The sequence below is a fragment of the Orbicella faveolata genome, unplaced genomic scaffold (assembly GCF_042242905.1).
Source record: "Orbicella faveolata isolate gen_17 unplaced genomic scaffold, um_ofav_v1 contig_14, whole genome shotgun sequence".
Classification (NCBI taxonomy): domain Eukaryota; kingdom Metazoa; phylum Cnidaria; class Anthozoa; order Scleractinia; family Merulinidae; genus Orbicella; species Orbicella faveolata.
Window position 1 is genome coordinate 22527776 of NW_028301541.1, and position 23310 is coordinate 22551085.

A 23310-nucleotide genomic window follows, 5' to 3' on the forward strand; every position below is an offset into this window, starting at 1 on the left:
TTTACCATAATGTCTTAGCTGATTGCTGATGCCAGTTTTTTGACACATAAAAAAAGATGGCGCAACATTCAGACTCGAAAGGAACCAAGAGATAGATTTATCACGTGCACATGGCGAAAAAATGTCTTTGACCTGTCGACCTTTCTATTATTTATTTACTCCACATATTTTTGTATTATATTTTTGTTGGATGACCACTCAAGGTCATTTTAATCAACACTGTTCGTTTGTGCATGTACTGGTAAATACGTATTTTTCAATGAATTGTCCTGCTTGTCAGCCCGACCAGCCAGTCAGATAATAGCCGTATCAATTATCGGAACGTTATCTCGGCAGATCAAGGAAACAGTAATTCAGTCAGTTGTGACTCCCATGCCCACAAGGTCAACATCTCGTTTTCTCTTTCCTGATGATTTCGACATTCAAGATGATTTCTGCGTGTCTGATCTTATTTGTGTTTTCGTTTAGTACTTCACAAGGTAAGTGTTACAAATTTGAGCTGTGAATCTTTTGTACTATATATTTATGCCTACTGTTCAAAATATCTACCAAAAGCGTTGGCTTGCAAGTTCATTTCTATTAGTAAGCAATTTTCCCTATTAACGTACAAGCTGATGCCCTGCTCAGCTGGGTGTTAGATGACTAAAAAATATATTCTACAGTCGGCACATGTGTATTCAAATTTGGGAACATATTGAATAGACCTGATCGTAAAACCTTACAAATATGAATGTACTTTTCCATGGGTGTGGCTTTTAAACGTCTTTGGAGGTAATTTCAGGCGATAGGCCCGAAACATGTTAAAGAAAAGCTCTTTGACTGGGAAAGTGTGCGTTTGTTATGATAACAATTGATTGTGAAACCGAGACCCGATATTCGAAATAATTTTTCAATTTAACTGACATAATAGTATGGAAAAATGGCCGTGTACTTTCGACAAAATTTTAAAGAACTGTACATATCATAACACCCCGGATAAATCTTGTGCTAGAGAAATTATATTTAAGATCAATTTTTGCTCTTGAATTGTCCGACGAAAGGTACTCGGCCAGACAAGTGAAAGCTAAGAATTTCTTGAACGTTTTTGATCTTCGAAAAACGATGTAGTCTCAAAACAACCAAAGATTTTGTTTTAGCATCGACGGAAACCAGCATCTTACGCGGCTGTAGCAACACTGTCATCTTCTGCTCGCTGTCAAACTTCCTTCAACTGTCGTCAACTTCAGTTCCTTGAACCCTGATTTGCTTCGTATTTTTTTCCGTGCCCTTGCCAAAAATAGGAATTGGAAAACACTACAACTTCCTGTTATCAGGTTAATTAACCGAAGCGACCTCATACTATTTCTGTTTTGCGTACTGCTTTCCTTTACAAGAGTTATCTGAGATGAAAACATTTTTGTTTCTGGAATAATGATCATAATATTTGAACTGTACTGTCGCCGCTACAAACACATTGGTACATGTTGACATGTTACGAAATTTCTCATGGTTTATGATCCCAATTTCATAAACAGTTCAACGAGAGACTTCGACAGAAATCGAATTAGATAATCAGAGATATGGACAGCCATTGACTCAAAGAAGTCTAGTGTAAAGAAAGGTAAAATAAACATGAAGATTTCAGTTTCGTTGAAATCTCCAAACCGCATTAAAATGGGTATGTAGGGGATCTGTCTGGGGGTTGGGTCACGCGCAGCCAATCAGAGAACGCCATGACTGAGCCGCGGGTGGCGGATACTTGACTTTTTAGCAGTGTTAGTGATTTAGTAAAGGCACGAAGTTTTTTAAAACCCTTTAGTGCATTAGAATTTGTTTTCTCGGGGCCAGCTTTTTTCTGCTGACACATATGTATGATTTTATGTTGGTATAAATCTGCTTGCAGGAAATGTATTTTTTAAATCGCCCAACCTCTCCCTCAAAAATCAAAGGTTCCACCCGGCACCGCTAAAGGGACCTGCTTTTGTCAGCTTTCTTCATTTGCAGACGATCTTTAATGAAATTTAACTTCCTTTAGATATAATCGAAGTACAAACTTTTCTGAAAGTTTTTTTCTTTGCTTCAAAACAAAATTCAACGTTATTTCAGCGTGTCTGCCGGGGTGTTTTTCGTTTATTGGATGTAATTGTATTCGGGGAAAAAGTAGCGCTGGGAATCGAGAATGAAGGAGAGGAGAGAAGCCTCAATTTTGCCAGACATTTGGTATGCTTCCAAACAAACATTGGTTAACGGTATTGCAACTGAAAATAATTTCTCGGGCCATTTTATAGTTTCCGTGTTGGAAATGGATTAACATTGCCAATATTGCAACCTAAAACAGTGGGGTGTGTCTGGAGGTGGGGCACATGATACCCGCATGCGCGCACCGCACGTGCGTCGGCAACGTTATTTTTAAGGACGGACCTTTTTTCAGGGGGGAGGGCTGGCCAATTTTCTGGAGCATGAAGTGTTTTTCGTGAGCAATACTCATGTGCTGCGCAATAATTTTTTTTCAATCAGACACAGGAGTTCAGCTCATGGGTTAGTTGAGAGCACTTGCTTGATTTTTTTTCGCCCGTGGCTCCCCTTGCGCTATTTTTTTTTTTTTTTTTCAGCAGTTTTTGTTGTACAGGATTATTTTTCGGAAATTGCCAAGACCCCTCCCTCTCAAAAAAATTAGTGGTCCGTCCCTTTGATCGATGTTATGAAAGATGAAGGATACATTGAAATCCTATATTACTGGAACATCAAACCGTTGTATGTTTTCACTGAAGTTTTAAAAGACAACCCTTAGCTGCGATTGCTTTAAATCTCTTGTCTGGGCAAATATAAAGGTTATTTTCTTTGGTCACACCAGTGATAATGGAGCAATTGTGGAATTAAAGCTTGCTTCATGCAGAGCACCATGAGACTATCAATTACACAGGTGTTGTGATCCTCTGCTTTTCAGTTTATTAGTAAAATGTGATTTAAGTTTAACAGAAAAATACGCAGAAACAGGTTTAAAGGTTAATACCGCTTATAAATGTTTTTTTTTTTTTTTTTTAAAAAAACGAACAAATTAAGCAAGGAGTGCGATTTTTGCCAAATTTTGTTCAGTATAACATCTAAAGTTAACGTATAAAATTGATCTCTTATGAACAGACAATAGAAGTCTGGCCTTTAGCTAAAACATTAATAGTTATTTGGGGCGTTCTGTTTTTCACCTTGTAATTTTTCTTTACATCCTTTTACAAAACTAGGTTGTGTGACTGCTTAATATGTTTTTGCTTTGTTTTGTTTTGAATATCATCTTGTGACAAGATGATAAATGAGAAAGGATTTCACTATTGAAATTTGAGGCATGACGAAATTGTTGTGAAACACATAGTGTATACGTCTGTAAATATTACTACAGGCACTTTCACTGACAGTGAAAAATTCAGGGTCGGCACGTAACGGAAATTTTGGAACGGGAGCGAATGGCACGGAAATCGGTCTTTTAGGGTAAATTTCGATGCTACTGGATAACAATATGCAATTTTATGATAGCTTCGATGCGTGAAATTGCTTATTTTCCACTAGTAGCTAACTTTGTATTTTATATGTTATTGTTTTTTTCTTTTCACAGCCACGAAAGTTTGCTATGGTAAATATGGCTGCTTCTCCGACGATCCACCTTTTGACAACTCGCTGATCGCTCTTCCATCAGACCCCGTCACGATTGGCACAAAGTTTGTGCTATATACCAGAGCCAACGCCCTACAGAAAGAAGAAATCCTGGATACTGACAAGAACGCGTCAATAACAAACTCTACATTTGACCCATTACTTAAAGTAAAGTTTATTGTTCACGGTTTTACTCAGAACGGTCAGACTGCCTGGGTTAAAGAAATGGCTCTGGAACTGCTGAAAAAGGAGAAGATGAACGTGATTGTGGTGGATTGGGCACTAGGGTCCAGTGTTCTGAACCTGTACGACGTCGCGGCCGGGAACACGCGTCTTGTGGGGGCCCAAGTGGCTGATTTGATTGACGTGTTGAATAGGAAGTTTCACGTGGCGTTAAAGAGGTTTCATATCATCGGACACAGTCTAGGTGCACACGTTGCCGGTTTCGCTGGTGAAAAGCTGGTAAAAAGTGGCAAAATTATTGGACGAATTACAGGTACCACTTAAAATCCTTCCCCCCCCCCCCCCTTTTTAAAAAATCAAACAGGTTTGATACATATCGTCTTTCCTTCTGCGTAGATGTTAACCAGAACTCAAATATTTGTTCTTTTTTTACCTTAACAGGCCTAGATCCTGCGAGGCCTGGGTTTGATTTTGAACACGCGGCTGCTAGATTGGATCCAAGTGATGCAATGTTTGTTGACGTTATCCACAGTGACGTCAGGAATGGCCCCATCGATAGCTCTCTGGGACTCCAGCGGCCTTGTGGTCACGTGGATTTCTATCCCAATGGCGGGAAACACCAGCCTGGCTGCGGAACATCAGACGTGGTAGAAGGTGCCATTACTGGATTTTTAACTCGGTTACCAGGACGTTTTTATGACCTTATTCTGTGCCAGGGTTCGAGGCAGTAGATACTTATTTAACCTTTCTAGTAGAGAGGTTTTCATATCGAGTGTGATGAACCAAAACCAGTTACTGACCAATTAAACTACTCAGCGAATCTCAAACCGAAGTAAAACCAAAACCAAAACAAAAGTAATTGCCTTACTTTCGACACGCAATTGAAAACCGCTCTGCATTCCGCATCCATACCAACATTCTTATCAAAGACTTACAGTCTGCCAGCCATTCACCATCTGGCGAGAGGAGTGGGAAGAAGTCACGAAAAAATAAGCCCGCACTAACTGATGGGCCCTTGGCAAGTTAGTTTGGTGTGACTTTTCGAGTCATAAAAGAATAAGAGTTCTAGGTTTACCTTTTCGTCTCATTTTCGCTATTTCCTGTAACTTTCTTTTAGGTGCTGTAGATTCCTTCTTGGACAATGCTCAAGTCTCGCTTCCATTGATATTCGCCTGCGATCACATGAAGTCAGTTGCTTATTTTACATCCTCCATCAATAGCCCATGCACAATGAAAGCTTTCCCTTGTGACAACTGGAAGGATTTCCAAGAAGGGAGGTGTTTCTCTTGTGATGGCGCATGTCCTCTAATGGGATATAACGCTGACCAGCACCGCGCGAACAAGCGTGTTTTAGCCTTTTTGAAAACAGTGGAGGACAAGCCGTTTTGTGGTATGTAGGTTGCAAAATAATATAGGGAATGTAGATTACGTGCACCATAAGTCGAGTCCATCTGTACGTGCATGCACATATTGAAACTGACTTTTTGGCGCCAATTTTTGTAGTAAGTTGCGTCTCATCTGTTTTAAAACTATCAATTTTGCCAAGGGAAGCCTAGGGAACCTACGAGCAAAATTAAGTGATCAATTCTCATTGCAATACGTGCAGCTTAATGGAGAAATCTCTGTCCTAAAGTATCCGCCCCTGCATTTCTTTACTGATTTAGTTATTAGTGGTTACAAGTGCGCTCAAACTCATAAGTGATTACAAACTCACTTTCGTTATTGTTTTTTTTTTTCCTTTAGCCAGTGATAACTATTACCGCCTCACTCTGCATTCAAGAGATGGATCAGGGCTCTTCTCGTTCTTTAGTATAGTTTTAAACAACAAAATCAAAATTACACTGACTGGGAGCAAAGGACAAGTACAAACTGATGACGTCAGGTGATAAATATGTATTATTTTTCGAGACATGTCCTAGCTTAAGGAAAGTGAATGCTATTTTAATCCGTATCACCATAGTTCGCCGCTTTAAATCGAGAAGAAACTTGGGAGTCACCTTGTCGCAGTGGCTTGTGGGACCATTGACTGCCAACGAAACGAAAGACGAGAATCTTGGTGCCCAGTAACGATCCCACAAGCGACTGCGAGATGAGTGGCGAATGGAGATAGGCTCAAATACCATCCGCTGTTCTGGAAAGGAGCTAGGGTCCTATTAGGGTCCTATTAATCGAGCCTAGAATAGAGAGGGAACTCATAGAAGAACATAAATTCCTAGAAATGTAACGGTGATTTTCACTCACGCCCAGTATTAAGATTCATTCTAATTATTCTTTCCTTTCAGAGATGTCAAATATGGAAAAGAAAGTTTCGTTCTATCATCTGCTCGTGATGTTGGGCAACTGCAGTCCATCAAGGTACAATTCAAAGGCTCGGGATTTTTCTTGAAGAAGGTCGTTATATTCTCCAAAATAGAAAACAAGAGGTAACAACAATATTACTCAGTATATATATAATGGTTTAGTCTCTTATGTTTTAGATTTCCTAGCAACCTAGCGCCATTTGTGAATCAACCCAGTCATGTTGAATAATTGTCTTGCTAAGAGCAGTTTTCTCAAATGTCGAAAGGAAATTGGTTTTCATTACTACGCTACATGATTGGCTTAAAAAACTCGCGCCACTTTTTTATCCAATCAGAAGTAAAGCCAAATGAAACCAATCATCACTCGTTCGCTCACGTTCTCCCGCGTTTCCCGTCAGCTACATGCAATTACTCCGAGCTTTGATTGGTTCACTGGATCGTCTGCGGTCTTTGTGATTGACTAGAGTGATTACTTTGGTTTTGGTTTTACGACACTCGATTGAAAACTGCTCTTTTTGAAAGAAAATGGGCTCAATAAAATCATACAAATTGAAGGTTTTGCCTTAGATAATGCTTGCAAGCTCGCAAACGTGGTTATTACCTAATGTACTCTACTCTACCTTCTTCCAGATACACAGCGTGTTTTCAGCAGCATATGGAAAACTACTTGTTATATCTGAAGTTCGCGTCCTACACCCGGAACCTTGTAAAGGGAAAACACCATTGCTGAAACGTTAAGGTATGTTCACGTTCGTCCACGTAAACGATACTGCAGGCGACTTAACTCCCGGGGGGGGGGGGGGGGGGGAGGAGGTATTCCCTTATATGGGCTCTATGGGTATGTGCAGCCCTAAAGGACATGGTTTTCAGCTAGTTTGGTCAGAAATAATGTCGACTTTGGTCTCAAATAGGGTATAGTTTTTCCACTCTAATCTTAAATTGAGTATATTATCTTCTTCACCATTATCGAAAAGACCATCAACAAAAGCCCCTCACAATGCCTTTACCAAGAATCTGAACTAGGGAACTAATTATAAGACAGGTCTGAAATAGGGTATTTTCCATAGCATCAAAGAAGTCAATTTAAAATTTTCAAAGTATGCAGCGCGTGTAATGAAAATGTTTTGACGAATTGGATACCTGTTATAAAAGTTTTTAATATACATTATTTAATTATTTGCAGGATAATGACCACGGCACAATCCAAAGACAACTACCTCAAGTACCAAGCGGCAACTCTTCAACAGAAAAACAAGGCAGACTGTACAATGTTACAAGTTAACTTGCTGTTTATTTTTCATAGGATACAACTTCCGACTTCCGACCACTCCATACAGTTAGGGCAAATACTTCAATACAGTCTGGTTAAAAAGCAATAAACTAAGTAGGTTTCTACATAAAAATCTGAAGGGGGGAAAAATACTGCCCAGGCAAAGCTACTTAAGATATAACAAGGAATCTTTTAAAGACACATGTCTGTACAAAATAATTCCAAGAAATAAAAATAAATAATTGCCGACTTTGTTGTTCAGATGCAGATATCTTTCTGTTGTTCTTCATTGCTTGTCCTTTTAGAAGACTTTCTTCTATCAAACTTCTGGGTATCTTTATGTAGTGAGATTAAGCAATAAGTTCTATAATCAACCCCAATCCTCGAAGAGCTATTGTTTTGGTTACCTGTCCACTACTTGTTTTCACTACTTGTTTTCAACTAGAAAAGACATTAGCGAACGGGAGATTTTTGCTGTTTGTACGACACAGAAAACGGGATGCTTTGTCTCAGCAAGTTATTATATCTCATCCCTTAAGGCATGGGATTTTGACATAAGAAATGTGGGTCTGACCGCGCAGAAAATGAGAACAACTATTGGCCGACAATTTGGACTTTTTCCAAAAAATGGCTGTTTAAAATTAAAACTGAACTGTTACAAAATTTAATCCAGACCTAAATATCCAGACTGAGAAATAAATTATTTACAACAAAACACTATTTTCCAGGTGATAAAGATGTTCAATCCATGCAAAAAATTTGATTATCTTTTTTTCTGGCAATAAAAGGCCCGTGTTCTGAAAAGTTTCAATCCGATTTTTCGGACACTTTTCGCATCACTTTCCTCATCAAGTCCCTGAAAACGAACAAAAAGAACAAATATCAAACACTCAGGATTGCACGGTGTTTAAAAAAAAATCACTTTTCCTGTAATGAGTAACCTTCAACTTACCCCCAAAACGTACCATTCGGGCCTTACACACACAAACGCTGCCAGCTGCAGCTATTTAACTCTGTACGCGTTTTAAGATGAGTGCTAAATTATTACAACTTTTTTTTCCGTATGTTTGGCTCAATCTCCCTTAGGAGAATTTCTCGATACATCGAGCCTTTTTCACTTCAAGCGATCAGAAGCGTTATTTCTTGACTGTCCCGTAGTATAGTAAAGAGAATTTCAGATCTGATCAATGCAACGGATGAATGATGTACCTGATGAGTGTCAGTTTGTCCTCCATTGATTCCCACGGATTCCTCTCTTCACTGTACTCCAGCATCTCTGAATAACAAAGCATAAAATAAAATACAAATGATCTCGAGTGAATCAACCAATCGATCAATATAGCGATTGATCGATCGATTAAACATTCAACCAATCGATGTATCGATAATCTATTTATTTCACCACACAATATAAGAAACCAAGAAACGAAATATTTAAAAACAGTAAACTTGAAAACTAGGAACTATTAAGAAAGCCTCAAGAAAAACCATGGCTTATAAACTATTGTTTAGTTAAACCATATACTTTAAAACTTGTTTAACATGTTGGTGTGAACTGAGTATTAAACATTGAAACACAGCCAGGTCATAGGATAACAAAACAGTAACGTTTGATCTTAATACAATACTCGATAATCGAAAAAACGCACTGGAAAAAGAGGATGACAAACGATATAGAGGTTGGAATTAGCCTGCAAAATGGAAAAACTTATAAACGTCTGAGGCTGCTGGTTTTAAGCTTGGCTTGGACTTCTTTTTTACTCTTTTCATCTCATGAATGGCTGGTGAAGACAACTAGACAACAAACACAACCCACCTTTGGCCAGTTCTGTTTCGCTGACTCTATCGCCCACTTTGTAGTATTTGACTCTTAAATTCTGAAAGATATGTCAGAGCGCTTCATTACTGATAACCCCATACAAAGATAACATAACTGCCCGTCACGCAATCTTGATAAAGAGTAACAATCACAGGCCAATCAAACAGGCTTGCGAAGCTCGAGCACATCATGTTGAACAATAAGAATTCTACAATCACTTTTGTAACAGTTTTACCCAAATATGCCCGCCAACATACACTGCACTCAAAAAACGTTTTCTGCTTACTTACTCTTAGAAAATGCGCTACGTTCTACTAAATTTTGGACCACCAAGGAAACTAATTAAAATGATTTTTTGCAGTGAATGGGGGCAGCGCTGCCCTGCAACTAGCCTGCAGTACAGGCGGATTAGCGGGCTCTAGCGCGATACACGAGCGCGCGCGCGAAGCGTGAGAACGAGCGCGAGAAGCGTGAGAAGCGTGAGAACGAACGCCTCGCGCTTCGCGCGCGCTCGTGTACCGCGCTATAGCCCGCCAATCCGCCTGTTCTGCAGGCTACCCCGCAACCGCCGAGAGGCCCACAGGGGGATGGTGAGAGGGGTAGAAATATTTCTAGTGCAGAAACTGGAGATAAGCGCCGGTCTTATGGGCCACTAGGTTCGTATGCAGACTATATCGACTAGTTTGAAAATATATAAAAAATACGTGATAACAACACTTACGAATCTAGCGAATCTGCTGTGTTCCAGGCGCGTGACAATCCGCATTCGATCAATAGCGTACTGTAGCTTTGCGTTACTCTTGGCTTCACTGTACGTGTAGCTCAGCTGAGCGATCAGAACATTAAGAAGAATAACTATAACCATTGCCATGTAGGCTAAGAGAATCAGGATAGCCAGCCAGCTAACAGGAAACAAAGGAAAGAAAAACATTCAGTAAATTACAAAATAATCGACAGAGACATGTTTAAGTTAGATATGACAAAACGGATAAAAAGAAAAGCCGCAAGAAAAGCAGATTTACTCGCTACTTTCACTAACAAATATCTTATATTTTGCAACAAAACTTTCAATCGTGGAAATCTTAATTCACCGAATTAAATCAGTAAAGTTTTTTGTTTTGTTTTCTGCGAGTTATATTTTTTCGAGAGTGATTTTACTCTTTTACTCTTTTTTCAGTCCCACCCCCTGGCTCGTTCACCCACCTCTTCCCCCCCCCCCCCCCCCTTGGGCTTGTAAAATCTTGCGATCTCGACAAATTGAAGACAAAATAGAGGGGTGGGTGTGCGGACAGACTAAATCGGGTTGGAGACATACAGAAGCAGAGAAAGTTGTTTACCTGAACTTTGAATAATCTTCCTCAGCAGGTTGTTGTTCAACGAGAGCTCTGACGGCAGCTAACATTAACCACGCGTAATTACTGCAAATAAAGAGAGAATAAAACATAATAGACTATTTTACAGTTGTCTGCTCAGCGACCCGGCTTTTGAATGGCAGCGAGGCTGCAGTGACCTTGTTTTGATGAAGACCTCACTGCTTCTGTGGTGTAAATCAAGTTGTTCTTGTGCTAACTAGTTTGTATTTAAATGAGAAAAGCAGAGAGGTCTGTATCAAAGCAAGGTCACCTCCAACCTCGTTTGCATTCATAGGCCAGGCAACTAAGCACACAACTATAAAATGGCCTATACTGGCAAATTCATTTGTGCGACCAAAATGTGATCAACTGAATGTACGTTTTTATCGGGCTACGTTGGGCAAGGGTCGATTAGACTAAAGGAAAGAGTCTTGTAAAGAGTTCTCTAGAGCTCTCTCCCACAATCAGTCAAAATAGCCGGAGGAACATGAGTCAGAGTTGTATAAAAAAAAAAAACGAAACAACCAAAAAAAACAAGCACAGAATCTCGTTTACTGCCATAAAAATTTTGGGCATATTTAAAGACAGTGAGAAGAAAGTCAATGAACGTGTAAAACGCTGACAGTTTAATAAAGTAATAATTTTAACTCGTCAACTCTCCAGCAACAATTCTTGTTTTTGTTTTATTCAGCCCGGTCTGAAAACAAACTAAATTATTTTGAAAAAAAATATTTCAAATGATAGAAAATACAAAAAATCCCGAACACCAGAGAGAAACAAAACAATAACGAAGGTCTAAATTGAGCGAGATAGAGAAGGATTTTCACTTCGTTTTACTTGATTCAAGTCTGACCGCTGGAAAGCAAGCTCAACAGTTTAGTTGATACGACAATGTGGTCGATAAAACTACCAGACTTCATATCATGAAGAGCATTTTAAAGCACAAAGGGCATCACTGGTATAAGATGGACAAGACTGCGAGAAGTAGCGAGAACTTTAACAAGGAGAAACTCTTACGTGAATAAGTCTTGTGAGCCAGTAGCCTTCAGCGCCATAAACATGGCGCCACAGAATCCAATAAAGACGACAAGAAACACCACACTAAAGCGAGTCACGTCCCGGTAGATGATCTTGGCCAGAGTCTTGGTGTACAGACCTGTGGTTCTAAGGGTAAAATATGAAAAAAAAAAAAAAAAAAACTAAATGATTAAGTACAAATATGTCCGTACACAGACCGGCCAAAGCAAATAATTATTTTTTCCTTTCTCTTTCAGATCACTTTTATAATTGTTGACCTTTTCACACACACATCGCGCGCGCGTTACCATGACCGTGGTCAGAGATAGGAAAATCCGTACTGCGCTAAAAACCAATCAAATTGCAGGATTCGTTACCGTGCCGCCTTTTTGAAAAAAAAATAATGTTAAGTATCAAATAGTTACGTCATTACACATTTTCGCGACAACTTAATTTCGCATTTAGCGACACTCCATTTTCGCCGCTTCGTTTTTTGGGACGTTTTTTTTTCAAGTTATATATTCAGCTTTCTGTTTTCGCCACACTCGATTTTTACAATTTTGAAAAAATCGCGAAAAACGTAACAGTTCGATGTCGCGAAAATTTATTGTGACATGTGTTAAGTAGTTCCAAACAAACATTTATGCAGAGCAAACTAATACCTAAAATGCTAAAGAACGTCCACATGAGTTTTACAGGGTTATTCTATTTTTGAAAGTCGAAAATATTTCCGCAAAAGACAACAAAGTACACTGGAAGGCGGAAGCCGGAGCGTTATCCATTTATACATTCGGGTGGAGAGAGGCACTGTGAGAGTACAAAGTCTTACTCAGTCAAAAAAACAGCGAAGTGACCCCCGTCAGGGCTCGAACCCAGACCGCTCGATCCAAATTCCAGGGCGATAGCAGTCAGGTCTCTCAAGCAAGCTATTGTACGGCACGATAAAGTTTCCGCTTACAGACGATTCCATTGGCGCCAACACTGCAGTTTCGTTAATCTCCATCACAAACTTCCCTACAACTTTACTTAACAAGCATAATACCTGGTGACGCAGGAAAACTTGAAGAGCCGTAAGAAATTGAACAAGTAGCCGAGCCCAGCAACACTCCATTGATATTTAACCCCAGAAAACCGTAGAGGAATAACGAGAAATGTCAAGATAAGTCCCAGCCAATCAAAGTAGTTGTAGGGGTCTTTGAAATACGTTCTCTGTTCCCTGAAAAGAAAAGACACTACTATTTTACCAAGCGCTATTCTTTAAGCACCTTAAAATCAAAGGAGCTCTGTAACGGTATTTTAAATTTTGGCCGCGTACAGAATTTCGTTTAAATTAAAGGAAATAGGACAATAGAAGTTTACTGACTTAAAGATAGAAAAACACCAAAGAGATAACAATAAACCATAAAGGAACAAGGATGGTTAAGGATGGAGGTGATTGACAACGATTACAATCGACGAACTTGAAAAATTGAGGCTAAACTTTTCAAGACCTTCTCCTTTCCCCCTGCTAATCGGAAAAACACTCACCTAAAACGGCTCTTAAATAAAAAAAAAAAACCAAGCGCTTGTAATAGGAACTGTACGGCACGGGTTTAGGAAACAACCATAATGAGCTCCACACTTACCGCTCCGCTTCATTGACTTCCTCAAAAAAGTAAAACATGAGAAAGATAATGGTGACAATTTCACAGAACAACCGCAGACCATCCGCTTTACCATTGTACTGGGTTGGGTCTTCAACAGTCGAGCCATAGATGAGTGCGTATGATAACAGCGTTAGGAACAAAACATAAAATGACGCTTGGACACTGCAAGTAACAACACGAAGATAATGTTTAGCCTGGTAGACCCTCAAAGGAGAAGCAGGGTGTCATGTATGGGTAAGAGATTCCGGCGATAGGTAGAAGTTGTGCCACACAAGTGTAAAAAATGTTTCTGATGGTGGGCATACGCTGAAAATGATTTACGCAATATTGCAGAGGTAGACAGCGATTCTGACTTCTGTAGCTTTGCGCGCAAGGTAACGTGGCGTTTGTGGCCATCACGCGCAGGCGCTATCAGCATAATGGAACAAAGCATCGAAGACGTACATTTTGTCGTTCCAAGATGGCGACTAAACAAGACCGTTAGATACAGTTATGATTGAGACTCTTTCACCGCCTGTAATCACGTACATAAAAATTTCACCGAGTCTCGCTTGAAAGCGGGTCAACTTGGAAACCAGAAAACACTAATACGAGTATTACAAGGGAAATATCAGTTGAACAGAAATAAGGCATTGATTAGCTACATAGACAGTAAACCTAATTATTACCAAAACCACCAATGACCAAATTTTTTCCACTTTCTGGTAACCAACATACGTACTACAGGGTGCTGAATGGCCTCCTATGCAAGACAGAAACACAAATGTTAAGCCTGGCTCAGTAATATAGGGGATATCTAGCGGAGGTTAATTTTTATATCTATTTCTACCGTACGTTTTGGTACGCTTTAGTCTGTTCAAAGATGTTTACTTTTTGCTACGGGTTATTTTTCTTCAAGCGCCCGCCCCACCTCCTTACGTTTTGGCTCATTCATATCCCACGCGCCGGGTTAATATTTTGCTATTTTGCGATCTCGACGAATTCAAGACAAAATAGATGGTCTGTATGTGGACAGACTAGGTACGCTACGGCGGCATATCAGGTGAGTTTGGTCAGCCCACAGTCCGTATTTTGCCGAGACTGCCAAAATACCCATGGCGAGACTTGATGCATGAATCTAATATGCCCGCCCAAGTCAACCAAACACGCACGACTAAAGTCTGTGTCAAGCCTATTGGTCCACACAGCCGGAGCTTAATGTCCGGTTTCTGTAGCATTAAAATTTGGCCATAAATCCCGGCGTCTCCATCTCAGGTCAGTGACCTGACATTGCTGGATATAAGTACAATAGATCAGGTAAGGTAATGCCATGGACAAATCACATTAATTTCGACCTGCATAATTTAGAGTTTTATTGAAAGCATTACCAACATTACCTAAGAACACTGAGAACCGTTTGCTAAAAATACTCCATGAAAACTCGACAAAGTTGCAGTGTGAAATTTGGAGGACGTTTTTTTATTATTATTTCTCGCAACAATTAACGTCTTTGATTGACATGTACGATTCACTTCTCAAACTTTAAAATTGGGACACTGATAATAATTTGGTACATGTATCATGTGTTGATTCTCTTTCAGAAAGCCAGTTAGTTCGTCTATAGGAGAGACAGAAAGTAGTTATCAAGTAATTTGTGTATGCTTGTGTGCTTTCCTGATTATATACGAAGACCAGTCCTACTTTTCCACCATTTCAAAAAGAGGACAAACATGATGTGAAATTGAGCATTGGTATCAGAATCTGATGTGAGATAGTTTCCGTAAAAATATTCTCTCTGAAGCATTCACGTACGGGGATTTTCGCACAAAACAAATACAACATCACTCTTTTCAAAATCTAGTTCACCAGTCGCTATGGTTTGGAAAGTGACTTGTCAAATATGGTCGTTTCCTAACAACAATCTTGGCAAGATTGGCACGAAACAAGCGTATTTTAACCGAAATGAAAAAACACCTTCCAAGTCAGCCTTCGTAGCTCAGTGGTTAGAGCACTGGTCTTGTAAACCAGGGGTCAAGAGTTCGAATCTCTTCGGGGGCTACAGGATATACCATGGTTTTTTTTCCCCTCACTTTTTTTGTTTCATTTTTACAGGATCTTGCTGTACAGCATTACGGTCCCCTAAACTAAGCTAAAATGAAATCTCTACAAAAAATTCAACTTTCAGTGGTCCTCTTATAGTTCTTACCGTCTTGGGATACTACTCGCTTTTGTTTTCTGTAAATGACAGACAACTCCGCTGTGCCTCGTTGAATATTCGCTCACAGAAAGACGAGAGTAAGTAGTGTTATGCATCGTTAAATTTATATCTATCACCGTTTTCATCAAAATGTAGTTTTTTCCAGCTTCATTCCATCAGTCGATTTTTCGTGTACAGTAACATCCAGCTTTCTCGACCTCTTAAAGGAACTACGTCACGGTTTGTGCATCTTGAAAAGTTTAGCCTAAATTTTTCAAGTTCGTCTGTTGTAATTCGTGTTAATCGTCTCCATCGTTAACCATCCTTGTTCTTTCATGGTTTATTATTATCTCTTTGATGTTTTTCTATCTTAGTAAAGCAAGATGTTCAGGTTTCCTTCAATTTAAAGGTATTTTTTTTTACCATGACCGAGCTCCTTTAGTGAGTCAGATACAAAAATAGTTCGAGGTGGCGTGAGTTCGAGTTAGCCGATAGTACATTACTGAAAAGGAATATTCAGGGGAAAATAAAATAAGTTCAAGACGGCTGGGAATTCAAGACAATACAGTTTGAGATATACTGAACACGGTTCAACTGTACAAAAATCGAACCTAAAGCAGTTGACCTACACCTCTTTAAAACCTCTATTTTCATTCGTTCTTGTTAATCCGCATCTCTTTTGTTCTTAGAGCAAGGGGCAGTGTTTGTGTTGTTTACCTATTGTTTCGTTGGACCAATTTTAAAGAACTTTGTACACGGTGTAGGTCGCTCCAACTAAAACGCTGATATTTTGGCTAGAGGAGTAAACCATATTTAAAAACTTGATCGTCTAAAGGAAATCTCGTCATTAATTAGACAAAGTAATAAACTAACTCGCAATTCTTGTGATTCTGTGATAGCGTTATTTGACACAAAATAATATAACCAAAACATACACAAACTTTATTCCAAGTTCATCATATAATATAACCTTTTCTTTTCATAAAAAAAAATTTCCTGGCTAAAAAATTGAATACAATTTCTTTTCTATAGACAAGCCATTTACAGCTGGTGTATCATTTAGTCTTTTTTCCCATTTTAACATGTCGGATCATGGTACACAGCACAACTTTACTTAACAATATCATCGGTACGGTGTTGTTATATTTCTAAAATCTCTTGCATTGACAGCACATACTGCAACTATTTCAACGAGAAACAAAAATTTGTGGTTATTCCTTTGACCAGCAGCACAGCATTGTCCATGTCCTTCATTGCAGGCTCTCTATCCATGTTTATTCTTTGCTGTCTCTTGAAATCTTCCTTTAATGTTGCTAAGAAAACGGTGAAAGGTCGTTCCCTAGGAGCCACACATAGTCACACACAATTCAAGATGGCTGTCAACTATTCTCTGATTTGAACTAAAATTGTTCTTCCTGGTCTTAATATTTTCTTTTTATTACCAGCTGGAAGAATGTGTCTATATATCATGAAGGATAGCTGGCATTCAGTTTTTGGGAAGAAAATGAAACATTGCGAGCTTTCAGAAATGAAAGGGAACAGTGCAACATTTTTTCTCTATATTCTCCATACCTCAGTCAAATTTATTACACAACAACAAGAGCCATAGGCAACTACTGCAAGTGTGTGTTGGGAGGGGGGGGGGGGGCCTCCCATACACATGTATGCAAAAGGGGTGACATGGACGGTCATTTGAAATTCGAAAGGTGTAGCTCAAACTAAATCATTACTGTGAAACTCAGAAAACCATGAACACTTTGATTACGATTCTCACAGGTCAATAATTGTATACTGATGAATCACACTTAAGTTCAGGGCACGAGAGGAAAACTGAAAACCTCAAATTAAGTATTGAATTTGTTGCTGTTTCCCGTTTAGTTTCCTCAAGCCTACACTGTAATTGGCTCTTTCAATTCCTTGCTGCACAATAACATTCCGTACTACGCATTTCTCTTGTTCACGGTTTTCTGAGTTTCATAGAAAAAGGTACAATCATTCATGTACTAAGGAAAGGGGAGAGGGGACCAACAGTGTAAAAAATTCCCTCCCAATATGTACATTGTATACATACATGTAAATATAGTAAATAAAGGAGCAATCACTTAATGAGCAAAATGTCAAACATTCAAACACTTTACTTGCCTGCTGGATCACGCTTGTAACAATGATACATGTAAGAAGTCAAATATGGCAACAGTTCATTACTTTTTTTAAAGCGCTCACATTAAAGTTACCTTATCATCACTCTCAGCGATACACCGAAGACACGACATGGACTTTGGATTGAACAGTTCATTCAAGGTTCTTTCATCGATCTTTGGCTCTCTCCCTTGATCATCGGCATCCAGCACATGATAGAAGAAATCGTAGTTCATTGGATCATCTGGTACACTGCTCCAAGCGCGCTCAATGCGATCACTGTTTTCTCCCAGTTCTTTCGTCTTCTCTGGCAGGTAAGGCCAATGAGGGTTAACCAGACGATCTAACACTGCAACCACTGTTTTCTTGGGGACAGAAAATGTGGTTGATTGTAATGTATGTAATAATGTTGTTGTATGATGTCACTAATCTTGCATAATTTATTTGTTCTTGACAATAGAGTGGTTTTCAATTAAGTGTCATGGACCCAAAACCACTGTAACCACTCTAGCCAATCACACAGACACAGACCATCCAGTGAACTGATCAAGCCTTGGTATAATTACATGTTGCAGATGCAAAGCACAGGAAATTACATGTGAATGAATACAATTTGTTTTGGTTTTGCTTTTCATCATAGACGAAGAAGTGGTATGAGTTTTTTTCAGCCAACTGTGAAGTGTAGTTGATACACAACCAATTACTTTTCAACACTAAAATGAAAACCGCTCTGAACAGCAGTAATCATTGATGTCAAATGGTTGATGCTGGAAAATATCTGGCATGCCTTTATTCTGGCAAGTATCATGCTCACTGGGGTTACTTAATATACATAGTTACCATAGATGGTATACACGTAAACTGTACTTAATTTGAAGTAAGTAAGTAAGTAAGTAACCTTTATTTAAACACGATAAGTAATTAAGCTTGCAGCTTGTGGGGTCATGTGTAAATAAACAAGAAAGAATAATCAGAAAATAAGAATTAACAAATTTACAATGTAAGATCTAATCTAGTTTTGAACTTCCTTGTTTATTTGGTTGGTTACAAATATCTTACCTTCATATCCAGTTTGTTTGTTACTGGATTTCTATGAGTAATGAATTCTCCAAATCTAAACTTGGCTTTCTTCAACTCATCATTGTACAGAAACAGCTCATGCACCCTACAGCAGAAAACAATTAAGCTTTGAATCACAACAAATAGAAATCATGCCATGTAATGTCTTATGTCGGATCTGTATATGTAATACCACAACAACGGCAATGAAGCACCTGTACAACTCTCCCAGATTACCAAGGAGTACATATATACCGGATACAGACCGAATCTCCAGGTAACCCGTAATTGGGTCACCAAATTGCCTGGATAATACAATGGAAAACCCATAAAATACATATTCTGACTAATTTTGGGTGAATTTTGGCATTTGATTTTTTTATGTTTGACACACCTTCCCAGCTGAATTTGATGTGCTCTACTTTAAAGAACTGTTTTTTTAGGGCCAAGAAGTTAATTAGATTACAGTAGGAGTTAATCAATTAATATTTCTTAGTTTTATACATTTTACAGTTGGACTGGCCTGTGGATAGCTGGTGCTTTAAGTCTAGGCGGACCAGTCCATCAAGATTTAGTTACCAAATATGTCTTTTTATTAATAAATAGGAAAAAAGAAAGTTAGGAAAAAGTGGGTAAAATAAAAAGGTGGGAAAAGAATGAGAAAAGAAGTGAGGGGTTATCAGATTTATTAGATATTTTTTTTTAATGTGGGTGCTTAATGACAGTCAATAAAAAAAAAAAAAAATAAGAGAAACAATGCATAATTGTATCTTAAACAAAATTTCATCCTGGTTAGTGTTAATACAAGTTTATGGGAAGAAGAAGATGTAAAAGATGTGGACTTGTGAATGAAGAAGATTGAAATAGAACACTCAAATTAAAGCCACGTTCAGCCATTCATGTACTAGGTCTTTTCATTCCATGTACATGCACATAATACATTTGGGATTTTATACCTACAATAAATTTATAAAATTAAATATAAACTAACTTTTTTTAATGAGGGTAACACACAACAGTCTTACGACTGACAAACCCGTGGCCCTTGAATTCCCGATCGAATTGGAATTTAGAAATGTTGATTTTTGCGGAGGGAGGAAAACCGGAGAACCCTGAGAAAAACCGTCAGAGCAAGGACAAGAACCAACATCAAACTCAACCACTTATGACACCGGGTCCAGGATTTGAACCCGGGCCTACATATGAAAAGTCAAAAAATATCAGTCCTCCCTCCTCCTAACTCCAAAAAAGCAAATCCCCCAGAGTATTTCAAAAATAAAATTAACTGGAAAAATACTTATGATCCAAAAAGGTGTATAATTTAAACATTCTTGCACCTTCTTCCAAACTTTAACTCTGAAATACAAAGTAGCCTCTGTGGCTTGTACCCACCAGTCATGTTTCATCTGTGATATGAGATATGCTGCTGTTTCATCCTTATAGCACATCAGAGCCTTTTCAACTGGCAAATACCCCCGTTCATAATCACCAACTACTTCTGTCTCCAGGTATACAAGTGTGGGATACTTTTCCACTAGCAATTTTGTCACATGGAGGAAATTTTGCTCAGCTGCCAGGTGAAGCAGTGTTGGGCGAGAGGGGTTTTCTTCAACACGGAAGTATTTGTACTCTTCATCGGTGTCCTTTTCTAAGATGATTTCTGTGAAACGACTTATCTGTAAATGAAATGAAACACAGTATAATTTTTCTGATGTATTAGAACTAAAAATATACTTGTAATCATGTAATAATAACATATTTCAGGATAAAAACTAGAGATAAAACTGATGTATCGACCTCTCTGAGATCATCGGGTTAAAATGTTGTGTTTTATATCTAATTTTTATATCTAATTTTTATCGCAGAAAAAATGCTTAGTAGAAATTATACTAATACAAGATGGTAAATTTTCTTATGTTTCCACGATTGCTAAAGATTGCTGAAGATTTCAAACTATATATGACAGCAACCACCAAGGACTGGAACTGGTAGGGCTACAGTCCTACTACTTTTTTCTTCAGTTTATTTTTTGGGCTCCAGATGCGTGATGTTGATAATGTTTGAAATTGACCACTTGAAACCAGCAAAACAGCAGAACAGAGACCTCTTATGCTTGTTTGTCTTCTTGGCCAGATTTTCTAGCCCTACCACTTTTAAATGGTCTAGCTCCACGACCCCTGTATGATCTAGTTTATATGTACCCTTTGAAACTAAAGACGTTAATTTTCAGCTTAACATCTCAGACACCAAGTCAATTTAATACACATGCAAACCTACAGTTCTAGCAACTACAGAATTCCAAAATGAATACAAACCCAATGCAAATTTTTCGATACTACCTCTGGAGCTCAATGACAAGGTTTCAAGCCTCCTAATTATTGCCCGTATTCTTGAAAGTAATGGGCCTTATATATTGCTCCATATAAAAACGTTACACTGTACATAGAGTGTTTATATACTGGAGGCATACATTAACCAGACATACCAGATACTCTAAACTTGCCACCATCTCTGGCTTATCTTTGTACTTCTCACTGGCTGGCCAATCACGTATTATCACAAGAAGGCTGTCTTGCCCACATTTTGCCACCAGTCTGTCAGTCCGCACTTCATCCATGGCTCTGTTCCATGATATGTCACTGGAACTAAACTTTTCTTGTACCTTTAAGTGGCCAAACCGATCAATATGATTTTAAAAAGTCACTTACATGGGATTATGGTATCAACAGAGCTCTCAAGTCTCATGCATTGAGCATGAGCCTCACGCAAACAAATTCATGCAATCTTACACTCTCACGCAGCCTGAAACTATTATTTCTCACGCATTTAAGATTCCTTGCTGCTTTAGTGAAGTTCCTTCATAATAAACTATCTTTTATGATATAGTTTAATCTTTGTGGGGTTTGTACTCGCTTCGAACACTTTATTCTTGTGCAGAACCAGCGTTTCTCTGATCAGTGGGTAGATGTACAGTAAGTCAGAATGTTAAGAAAGAGTTGATATTGGTCCAATAAAAAGATAATTCTGGGATCTAAACAGTTGCTTTTAAAGCACCACATTTCTGCTCAGAATGAAGGGAAATGTGTCCTAGCTACTTCCATTTTCTAAAATTTCATGGGGAAGCATGCCCCCAGAACCCCCTAACCGGGTGATGCCTGCGGTGTCACAAACAACAGCTACGCCGTCGAAGATCTCACTCTTTGCCAACAAATCAACTTGAGAGCTCTGTATCAATACCATGTTTTACAATAACTGCAGAAAATTGTGTGCACTTACTGGCTACGTTTCATAGCCAATACGGGGACAGACACACAAATTTATAATCTATGCCTTTTTGTTATCAATATTGTAAAAAAAAAAAAAATTTGACATCAGTTTTTTCATGCATCTGTCCTGTTATTGACAATGATTTTGCTGTAACATTGTCAAAGTAGTCTGCAGATCCACTCAGCTATCCCCTTGTGTATTGATGGCTACTTTGACAAAGTTATGACAAAATCATTATCAGTAACAGGACAGATTCATGAAAAACTGACATCAGTTTGTTAATTCATGAAGAAAACTATAACCTATGAATACATGTAAGGCTAATATATTTTGCCTTGGCCTTTTTCAGGCAAGGCCTGGTGTGCCCTTGTTCAGGTTTCTGTACGTGTATGAATAACCCGCACCCCCTCCCCCATAGCTCCAAGACATAGCCTGCATTTGCTGGCTACTCTAATTTGCCTGGTTCAACATTTTACAACAAACTTAAAATATCCATGGCAGAGGTCGAGGTGGTTAGTTTGTATCGAAGCAGTGTATTGATCGTTTCTATGTAAGCTTATATTCAAAAGAAGAATGTTCAAGGCTCAGTAATCTTGCTATTCTTCAAGCAAATCTTGGAAATAAAACTAAATATCAAACTAAATCGAGATAAATAATTGAGTAGGGGAACTACAGAATATATCTGAATAATGTCAAACCTGCTGCGTAAAATTAGGTTTATCTTGAAATAGTCAGAAAGAATGTGATGGGCAGATTGATTCAAAATGAACTCGATTTGTAAACATAAAGAAAATGTTAAGATTGAAAATTCAACACACTCAATCGTTAAAATGTTAACTTTGGCGTTTCTAAAAATTACTTCTTAAAGTTTAGCATGAAATACAAAGGAAAGGGTGGTAAAAATATCGAGGAAAACGATTGAAAAGTCACATTTTGAGAATCAAAACAAACTACAAAACAGCACAAAAGCGCGCTGATCGAAGAGGTTTATAACAACAAACACCTCACCTTTAACCAGAATTCCTCGTTAAAAGGTTCTTCCAAATCATGCTCTCGCTCTTCTTTGGATTTCTTTTCTTCCATTTGGACGGTTGTATACTGTTTATCTGTTTTCCTCATGCTGGGTTCAGCTGAATTTTATAGCAAAGCGACGGAATTCAATCGACCATCACGCATTCTCCACCCAGTATCACACGGTGCACGCTTGATCGAGCTTTCTCTTTCTGATTGGTTAGAATGACGGTAACCGGAAGCTAGATCAACTTCCGGTAACAAGGCGTTTGATAACCCAATAAGGTCCAATAAGGAAGATATCACAGTAATCGGATAAAACCAGCTAAAACCAACTTGCAGACGCATTTTCATGACCAAATAAGTGAAAATGCCATAGAAGACAGCTAAAAATAACACCCTTTAAAAACCGCTAAAGAGAGCTAAAATGATACTCTTTAAAAACCG

The 23310-nt window shown here is 38.6% G+C and overlaps 2 protein-coding genes and 1 non-coding gene across 3 annotated transcripts; 2 read left to right on the plus strand and 1 right to left on the minus strand.

The window, feature by feature from the left end:
• Window positions 1-193: 193 nt before the first annotated feature.
• On the plus strand, window positions 194-7626 carry LOC110062234 (pancreatic lipase-related protein 2-like). Its single transcript, XM_089287120.1, has 8 exons — window positions 194-479; window positions 3587-4120; window positions 4249-4461; window positions 4925-5197; window positions 5551-5689; window positions 6090-6230; window positions 6738-6846; window positions 7291-7626. Exons 1-7 carry the CDS (start codon window positions 410-412, stop codon window positions 6835-6837), a joined length of 1470 nt encoding a protein of 489 aa, XP_089143246.1. The 5' UTR covers window positions 194-409; the 3' UTR covers window positions 6838-6846; window positions 7291-7626.
• LOC110062137 (transient receptor potential cation channel subfamily V member 4-like) lies at window positions 7379-23245 on the minus strand. The gene is made up of 14 exons (XM_089287119.1): window positions 22861-23245; window positions 21071-21247; window positions 19978-20261; window positions 18586-18691; window positions 17622-17891; window positions 13880-13953; window positions 13191-13373; window positions 12608-12781; window positions 11566-11712; window positions 10534-10614; window positions 9918-10098; window positions 9194-9254; window positions 8587-8653; window positions 7379-8233 (listed from the first exon to the last, which is right to left on the minus strand). Exons 1-14 carry the CDS (start codon window positions 22969-22971, stop codon window positions 8185-8187), a joined length of 1965 nt encoding a protein of 654 aa, XP_089143245.1. The 5' UTR covers window positions 22972-23245; the 3' UTR covers window positions 7379-8184.
• On the plus strand, window positions 15176-15248 carry Trnat-ugu (transfer RNA threonine (anticodon UGU)). Its single transcript has one exon. It is a non-coding gene; the product is annotated as a tRNA-Thr (tRNA).
• Window positions 23246-23310: the final 65 nt, after the last annotated feature.

Excerpts from the sequence above, each read along its gene's own strand:
- LOC110062234 (XM_089287120.1), top strand. The coding sequence starts at position 410 with ATGATTTCGACATTCAAGATGATTTCTGCGTGTCTGATCTTATTTGTG. Across the intron at positions 4,121-4,248 it reads AATTATTGGACGAATTACAG|GCCTAGATCCTGCGAGGCCT; the intron begins GTACCACTTAAA and ends TTACCTTAACAG. Across the intron at positions 4,462-4,924 it reads AACATCAGACGTGGTAGAAG|GTGCTGTAGATTCCTTCTTG; the intron begins GTGCCATTACTG and ends ACTTTCTTTTAG.
- LOC110062137 (XM_089287119.1), bottom strand. The coding sequence starts at position 22,971 with ATGAGGAAAACAGATAAACAGTATACAACCGTCCAAATGGAAGAAAAG. Across the intron at positions 13,954-17,621 it reads TCGCTGAGAGTGATGATAAG|GAGGCCATTCAGCACCCTGT; the intron begins GTAACTTTAATG and ends TGTCTTGCATAG. Across the intron at positions 11,713-12,607 it reads AAGTTTTCCTGCGTCACCAG|AACCACAGGTCTGTACACCA; the intron begins GTATTATGCTTG and ends TTTTACCCTTAG.